This window comes from Pteropus vampyrus, unplaced genomic scaffold (genome assembly GCF_000151845.1).
Source record: "Pteropus vampyrus isolate Shadow unplaced genomic scaffold, Pvam_2.0 Scaffold11, whole genome shotgun sequence".
In the NCBI taxonomy this organism is placed as follows: Eukaryota; Metazoa; Chordata; class Mammalia; order Chiroptera; family Pteropodidae; genus Pteropus; species Pteropus vampyrus.
In genome coordinates, this window is record NW_011888792.1 from 59,562 (window position 1) to 68,385 (window position 8,824).

General features: G+C 45.7%; 1 protein-coding gene and 1 long non-coding RNA gene across 3 annotated transcripts in view; one reads left to right on the plus strand and one right to left on the minus strand.

Annotated features, from left to right (window-relative positions):
* Positions 1-1,323, plus strand: part of LOC105303535 — a 46,122-nt gene extending 44,799 nt beyond the window's left edge. The window contains exons 7-8 of one of the 2 annotated variants that reach the window (XR_002777067.1): positions 734-833; positions 1,175-1,323. This is a non-coding gene — a long non-coding RNA (uncharacterized LOC105303535). Of the gene's footprint in view, positions 1-733 lie in introns of both variants that reach the window. The other variant, XR_002777066.1, reaches the window with a different exon arrangement.
* The window catches only part of LHFPL2 (LHFPL tetraspan subfamily member 2), a 148,641-nt gene that overhangs the window by 21,685 nt on the left and 118,132 nt on the right, over positions 1-8,824 (minus strand). The window contains exon 4 of the mRNA XM_011377254.2: positions 2,243-2,886. Within this exon, the coding sequence (XP_011375556.1) occupies positions 2,243-2,672 (430 nt within the window). The 5' untranslated portion in view covers positions 2,673-2,886. The remainder of the gene's footprint in view (positions 1-2,242; positions 2,887-8,824) is intronic.

The window sequence follows — 8,824 nt, forward strand, 5'->3', positions numbered from 1 at the left end:
ATAGCAGCATCAAAAGATTTGTTGGGCTAATCCACATTCTTAGAGATTGAATTTACTGGACTAAACATCTTATTAAAAACTGTATACAAATCATATTTAAGACTAAAGGGTATGTATCTACAGGTTGCTTCGGCACGACTGTAAAAGACAGGTTGTGGTATTACAGCCCAAGATGTCCCACCCCTTACTTTAAATAGCCACTGATTTGCTAGAAGACACTAAGTTTCTCAAGATGAAAAGAATTCCTAGGGACGACAAACCAGGAATTTCACCTGCATACAAGTGTATTGATAAAACTCATAATAAAGGCATGAAATCATTAAGGATGAGCAAATGCAGCATAGTAAGGGAAATCTGCCTCTCTGGTCAACCAGAGTTCTTCATTGGGACTAACAAATTGCGTGTGCTGGCTTTCACTCATCTGCACGTTCATTGTGACTTTTCCAAAAACCTTTGGTAACATTTCTCAGCAAAAGTTTGAAGACGCACGTGCTCGAGGCACGGTGTGTCTGAGGGGTATCAAGTCGGGTAATCTTTCTGACCAGATGAATGGGCACGACACCCATCATATTTATCATTTCCAGGAGGTGTCATGCCAAGCTGAAGGGGGTAAACTTCAGATTTCAGAATTGAATCTTAAAGGGGACTGTGAGCTTCACAGAATCAAAAATCTAAGATTTAAAAAAAAAAAAACTAAGGTAAAGTCATGCTTTCTAATCTCTCTATTTTTCAGAAGAGGAATGCCAAGGTCCAGAGAGATGGTGTTTTTATCTCAAGTGAAACTGCAAGTTAGGAGCAAAGCTGAAAATTAGAATCCTGGCCTCCCAAATTCCGTGAGTGCCTGTGGGTGCCTGGGTCACCCATGATATGGCTGATCCTAGCAGAGAAAGAAACAAGGGTCCTGAGATTTATCAGAAGTATAACACTCATGCAAACACAGCAGGATGGTAGAGCAGGTCCTTCTGTGATTTCTCTGGGCCTGTTATCTGCCTCCCAACACATATATACCACGCCCCCACCCCCCAAACATTTGAGGAACAAAAAAATTAACTTGTCAGCTGTTGGGAGGGGGATGTTGTTTGATCTGTTATTTGGAAGCCAGCTTCCCTGCTGAGCTCAAGAGTTTGCTATAAGGCAGACTCCGAGTGAATGCATTTTGGCTGTTTCTTTACAGGTCTGGACACCGGGCTCAGTGCTTATCTTCAGTGCATGCAGGTTTAGGGCTTGCTGAGGGATGAGTCACTTGTGCTCTCCAGTTAGGGTTATAGGTGGATTAATGTTTCTCCTGTTAAGAGTTCAGATTAATAAATACCTTGATTATAATTGTTTAAGTAGTTAATTTTTTTCCTGAAAATCAAAGCGAGTCTATTCCTGTACTTTCTTGAGGATGTCTTTACTCTGCTATGTGTCTATTTTGCTGTCTGGTATAAGACCCTTGAGCCTAGACAGATGCCCTTTTGGTTCAGAGTCCACCTTTCAAACCTAAATGGGAAAGTCTATGAAAGAACTGATGGCCTTGGAAGTTTTCTTGCAGCTCACAGCTTCTCCTCTCCATCACTGTAAAGAGCTCATACTTCTCTTTCCAGATTTCTAACCAGCTCATTAGTGAGACATTCCCAGAAAGTGGAAGGGTTAGTTTGTATTTTCTGATCTGAGTACACAGAACATTCTCTCAGGCTCCAGGAGACAAACAATTTAAACCAGAACGTTATTAAACACAGAGCAGCTGATACTAATTCCTTCCCAGCTTGCTTCTTCCCCTCCCTAAGCTGAAATCATCCTGCGGCTGGAGATGGGGCTGGGAGTGGGTGGCAGGACTGGCTTACTGGGTCTGAATGAACACCCGCACTCACATTCCTTCGCACAGACTGCTTGCCTCAGGTGAGACCTGACTCCTCAGTGGATGCACTACATGCAAAGCATGCTTTTAATTTAATGGGAAAAGCAAAGAGTAAGAGTAGTTACTCCAACAAAACCCAAGAACTTTGAACCCCAGGAAATAAGCAATGGAGAGGAACGTGTGAGAGCAGAAACACACTCCTCTCCATTACGGGAGAGTGAAACAGGGAAAACGGAGTGGTGAGGGCAGCGCGCTCCTCTTGCTGAGAACATACCTTCGCAAAGCCAACCTTAGCAGGCAGAAGGTGGTCTTCAAAACCCTCAGTAAAGGAGTAAATATCTGCGCGCTGCACACGCAGAGCCCATCCCGCTCTCAGGCCCCTTCCCTCCCATGTACACTTACCTGCAATTCCTTGCAACAGCCCGCAGACGTTGAAAATACTTTTCTTCATGATGCTCTGCACACACATGGTGAAGACGGACACCAAGGCCACCATGCAGAGGATGAAGATGCCCACGGCTAAGAAGATCGCAGTGGCCTGCCAGAAGCCGCTGGCAATCTCCCCGAAGTTCTCAGCGTAGGGCCCGCAAAGCGTCTCCCGCGGGACATGCTGCACCCCGGGGTTGCGGATGCAGCGGGCATAGATGCCCAGGGTGGGGTGGTAGGGCTCCGAGGGGCCGCTGCTGGGCTCATCGGGCTCCACGCTGCCGCGAGTCTTGGCTTTTCCAATCAACCAGTCTGCGCTCATGAAGGCAATGAGCTCTGCAAAGGCCACTACAATACTCAGGAGAGTCCAGAGCATCGAGCGACAGGTGACAATGACATGACACATATTGATGTTCAAGGCGGAAAAAGAGGAGTCCACGGAGTTAATAAAAAAAACAAGCCGGTGGGGAAGGAAGCTCAGGAGGCTTCAGAAGGAAGTCGCTGCTGCTCGGGGTACTCACTCCCACAGCCAGGGGCTCCTTTCTCCCAGCCTCTGGCGGCGCCGTCCTGGGCTGTCATGCTGCCATGTCGGAGCTCCGGAGCGCAGCTGCCAGCCTCACCTACGGGAGAGAAGGGCGGAGGCGGTCAGCAGCGCCAGGCCCCGCCCCTGCAGCGCGGCCGCCTCCGCCGCCGGCAAACTTGCTGGTCCCCCAAACCCAACAGCCTGACTCCCTGCGCTCTCACAGCCCACCCTTCCTGCCCAGACTGCCACTCCGGTCCCCACAGAACCTCGCTAGAGCAGACCCTGGTCCCTAGCCAGCACGTGGCCGTTCTTAGCCCTTTTGCTGCTTTTCTTTGTTTCTAGTTCTCCTTTCCCAGACTCTCAAAACGGGCTGTGGTGCTTACCCTTATCTCTAGACAGCATGACAGAGGCAAGGGGCCAGTGCCAGTCCTTGCACCCACCCGCGGGGCACCCTGCTGTATAAGAGCTCTGGCTCTATCATCTTTTTGAAAGTCAAACAGCACAGGGATCCTGACAGATCTAGATATTAGTGGCAGTGAACCACCAACAGCTTTTTTAAAGTTTACAGGACTCTTTGCCTGCTGTTTTGATACTAGACCAGCTAAGTTTTGACAAATTTGCACCAAAAGTTTTGCTTAACAGTAGAGAGTAGCAACATCAAATTTTATTGCCTAGGAATCAGATTACTAGCCGACGTAAGAATATTTGCTTCACAGGTAAATGAAAATATAAAAAGCAATGTTATCAAAACAATAAAACATTGTTACCCAAACTTATTTTTCATACATTCCTCAGAAGGTGATTTTTAGACAAAATAAACTACACTAAAACTCAAGAAGAGGAGGGAAAAAAGCTCAAATTCATGACTTAGTCACTCGTGGAAGTTATTCAAAAATGACCATTGAAATAAGTATCATTACCACTGAGTGGACTTGTTGACAACAGACACTTGCCTATAAAGAATGCATCCCTTGAACTGTCCCCATTAATCACATGTGCCTCTGCCTGGGCTTCCATTCACCCCTGGTCTGGAACTCAACATGCTCATTGTTCCCACTCTCACAAGGACTCATTCTGTTCCCAAGGACAAATGGCTTCATTACCAGAGGGCTTTGCTGTAACGTCTTAAACCTCCTTCAGAGGGGCCTGAACCCTGAAACAGGGCCCCCAGTACTTGTCGGCAGCCCCATTTTCTGCCCTCTCCCCAAGGTCAGGAAGAATTGCACAGCTCACATCTGATATCTGGGCACGCATGGCTCTGATCTGAATGATTAGATTGTATTAACCTAGGTCTTGTCAATTCCCTGAGAACTACAAAGAACCCATGGCAGCGGGGTGGGGCAAGGAGTTATCAAAGATGGAGGGAAGTGAGGAAATAAGGAAACCCAGTGTCCAAGTTTCTACACCATGCTGCTGACATCCTAGTGAGAGGTGACTGTTTGTCTCATAAAACACAACACGTTAAAAAAACCCTCATACTACCGTAGTTATACAAGGTGGTGTTTTGTGAAATTAGCATAATACTAGGAACACAGGCTCTTAATAACTGTCAGGGTGTGTGTAATGAGGCTGCGTGGAACACTGCGGAGGGCAGAGGTGGTATGTTCCACTGCAAGAGTTTTGGAATCCACCAAGTCTAAGTTCCAAATCCAGCTGCACCACTGAGCGACCACGTGACTTCTCAGAGCTGCAGCTTCCTCAGCTTTCAGCTTCCTCATCTACCACAGTAAGGGTACCCAGCCTTACAGTATCGTGACGAACATGCAGGAACCTGTTAAAGTACTTCGCTCAGTGTGCGGCATAGTAAATATTCAATAAATACCAACTCCTTTCCCTCAGAGGCTTCTCCCTGACATGGATGACACTGGTCAGACAGCAGTTGAACTGATGGAGTTGCTCAATAGATAACAGAAACTTGGCCATTACATGCAGAAAAAGATTAAGCACAGGCTATTTCGAGATGGATGAGGTCACTGGTGGTGTCTAAGCTTCCCTGGTGGGCTTTCAGGGCGGGGTCCTGGTCTGACTTCCTGTTTCCCCACTGTCTGGCCCAGCTGCCAAACTCAACTGTGGAAAATAAATTAACATTAGGCCAGAAGTATAACCCACTCTCACTCACTCATTCTTACCCCCTCCCCAAATATTACCAAATGGAAATGCCTTCTGAAGGAAAACTTACCAATACAAAAGAGCTTTGAAGGAGATTATAATGAAAACAGCCATTCTGAATGAGAACGAGAAAATATGGAGGCCTGGAGGCTAGAAAAGCTGCACCCACCCTCCAGGCTCACAAACACTCTGACCCAACTGTTAGAGAGCCCAGCCTGTTAGGAGAAAATGAGGCTTCAACAAAGTCTTCCAATTTGATTAGAAAACTAATTTATTGTTATGCCCAGCTGATCTCCATCCCTGCTCTTCTGCCGTTTAATGGCAATTTTTCAATGTGAATATAAAACCTCTACATATTTTTACTCTTGCAGAACCTCGGGACTCTACTACCCTCTCAGGTGACCTGGATCTTATTGGATGTGCCAAGTGTCCACTGTCCTGGTCAGCAGGCTCTGCTCTAAGTCAGAAATGCAATTCGGTTGCAACTTCTGAAGAGCAAGAATGCGAAACTCCAGAAGGAAAGATGGCACATTCAGGCTTAGCAAAATGGTCCATGGCAAATTTAAGGCAGGATGATTTAGGGACCCACATAGTTAAGATTAGAAAATATAGTTCCCTGTCTATTTGGGCTAAAACAATCCCCCATCCACTGCACCAGATTCTCATGTCCATGCCTGAGTGGCTAGAATGGGGCCTTTATTCTTCTCTGTTTGAAATGGGAAATAAGAGGCTTTGGTCTCCCCAGCAAGCTGCTAATTACTACTATAAGAGGAATAGCCAGGATGCACAAAGCTGACAAAAACTGAGGACCCAAGAAAAATCCTCAGGGAAAACCTGGAAATGCAGCAGGGGGCTCTTTAGTGGTGTGTGCTCTGTAAAGTGTCCCAGTTTGGCCATGTCCCACGTGCAGGGATGCCTGCTGAGACAACATCTGCATCAAAGGGGAAATAGATCCTGTATATAGATCTCGTTAACCACAGGGATTTGGGCACAGAGCTCCTCACTCAGCACGGTACCCACTGCTATGCACTGTAATCCCTACTTCTCCAAAGTTCACTTAATAAAACCAGGCCCTCACTGACATTCCATATAAAAGTCTTCTATCCACAGGCCACTCAATACATTTCCCCTCCAGGACACTTGATTGTTGTGGATAATCCGGAAGACCCTCTGACTGTCAGCAAATGATGCTATGATTGGCATAAAGATTCTCATAGTCAAGCCTCTTAGAAAGAAATTTAAAAAAAAAAAAATGCTGTAGAAATCTAGAGTAACCCTATAGTCAGAATACAGATGAATGGTTGGTCCGTGGGGTTGGTCATTTACATGCTCTCCACAGATCCCTGATATTTAAGGAAGGGTGAAGGTGCTGCACAGAGTTGGACCGGATTAGCAACTTCACCTTTCCCTATCTTTGGCAGCTTCCTGCTGTCAGTGAGAAAGGAAGAAAGGGCATGTCAGGCAGAGCCACCCAGTGCCAGCTGGCTAGGAGATTCCATAACAGAAACCCAGGAGCCAAGTTCACATCTACCTAGAAAGGTGGAGGCAAACTGAACGGACTTGAATCAAAGCTGCATCAAAAGCCAATACTGTCCACCATTACAATAGCTGCAAAGCCCACGAATGAGGCCATGACAAACACAGTTCTGAAGAACACTACTTTGCTTACTCACCTGGGTTCTGTTTTTCAATGTTATGAAAATTTGCAAACATACATAAAAGTTTAAAATAGACAATGAACACCCAGATTGAATATCTGTTAGCATTTTGCCATATTTGTTCTGTTGCTCTATGGTATACTCACTCACACTAATACCCATACACAGACTTTCCCCACCCACCCCCTCTGGACTGTTCGAAGATGAGTCGCAGATGTCTTGACATTTCACCTCTAAATATTTTAGCATACACCTCCTAAAAGTAAGGACATTTTCCTACATAACCACAATAAAATGAGCACACCCAAGAAAACTGACAGTAATTCCCTTATATCCAAAGCCTAGTCCACACTCAGATTTCCCTACCCTGCCCCATTCTTTATAGCTGTTTTCTTGAGACGGTGACTCAATCAAGGCTCATGCATTGCATTTAATTATGTCTTTAGTTTCTTTTAGTCGAAAACAGTCCTTCCAACCCCAACCTACTCCCGCCCTGCCCACATTTTCCCCCTTCGCGCTGACTTTTTTCAAAGCTACCAGGCCGGTTGTCCTATAGGACATCCAACAATCTGGATTTGTCTATTTCCTCATGAGGCCATTTAAAATTGTTCGCTGTCCTCTATGTTATAGAAACTGGAGGTTAAATCTAAAGGCTAAGTTAGATCCAGCTTAAATATTTTGGGTGAGAATTCTTGGTAGATGATGCTATGTAATTGCTATTGCATCATATTTGGGAGGAATGTGACTGGGGCTGCACCTCAGAATAATTTTACACATACAGATACATGTATACATATGCTGCGTGTGCATGCGTGTGTAGAGGAGAGGAGAAACACACAGAACATGCACAGGGTCTTCTCTGGTCCTAAAGAATCCTAATTATGAGGAAGTGGCTAGGAGGCTGTTTTCTGAAGAGCTCTATGGGTGAATTCTGATGCCACCATTGAGAAGCCCTGTTCTGAGAGATGCCACCCCTAGAAGCTAAAGGAGTCCTTTACCAAATGGATTTTACTTCTAAGAAAGGTTTGCTGTTTCTTTGAAATAGAACATTCTATATATAACTCATGAAAACGCACAAAGACCAGCAGACCTAGGGAGAGAGCTACATCTTCAAGAGAGATGGCCCTTCCTGGGATGATTTACTTGAACCAAGGGAAGGCAGATTATCATGGTAAGGAAAAATTTGTGTAACAAGAAGGAAGGGCCATCCCTCCTCTAACTTCAGAGCCCTCCCTTTCAGAAAGACCAACCTGGGCTGCTGATGCTTCTCTCTAGTCTTGCTCTCTACCTCAGCCAGTCTGGAGGGAGCATTAGGCACTGGGCAACGCCATGTTGGCAAAAGGGCACTAACCAGTGCAAACTGGGATGGAGTGTTTTAAGAGCTCTGTAAACAGACCTGGGATCTAATCTCAGCTCTGCCACTAAACAGTTGTGAGTCCTTAGGCTATTAATATTTAACCTCTGCCAGCCTCAGTTTCCTCATCTGCAAAATAAAGCTAACAGCATCTTCCTCACAAAGGGCTGCCATGGGGATTAAAGGAGAAAGTGTATATAAAACAATCTGCATAGCTTCCAATTCATTGTGCTCAACATACATTAGCTATTATAAATCGTTATCACATGATCAGCTTAAAATATTTGTGGTTCAGTAACCCCAAAACATTAACTCCTATTGTTAATAATAAATTTACTACATTGACCTATGTGGCTCAAATAATCAATACACTTCTTAGAAGAATGTATTTTGCTTCTTTGTCACTGGCAGACCCTTGGCGGATACCTATACCTATTTTCATTATCTCCGTCTCCCTCAGATATATATACGAGTCACACAAAGGTGCCTTAATGTACCTCCATCCCATGTCTTATGGAATGATAAGAGCATTAGGTGGGAGACCGTATGTGCTTCTGCTTTCCAAACATTGGAAAGACCCTCTAGAGTACTGCTGCTTAAAGTGTGGTCCCTGGACCACCCCCCATCCCCTGGCAGGGGGACACCTAAGCCATCTGTTTAAAAAAGCATAAGTTCCTGGTCCCCACACACTGAATGAAACTTTCTGGAGGTATTGCCAGAAACTGCATTCAAAGTTGCCAGGAGATTCAAAGTGACCTCTGAGAGTCAGGAGGAAGGAAGCCTCGCATTCTGAGAGACTGGCCTGCCACAGTAGTTCCTCGGTGCTGGGGAGGGAGAGACCCAAGAGAGGAGGCGAGGAGTGTGGCCCAGCTCCTTAGGACAGAGCCAGACCACCTGTCCTTGGCACAGCTCCC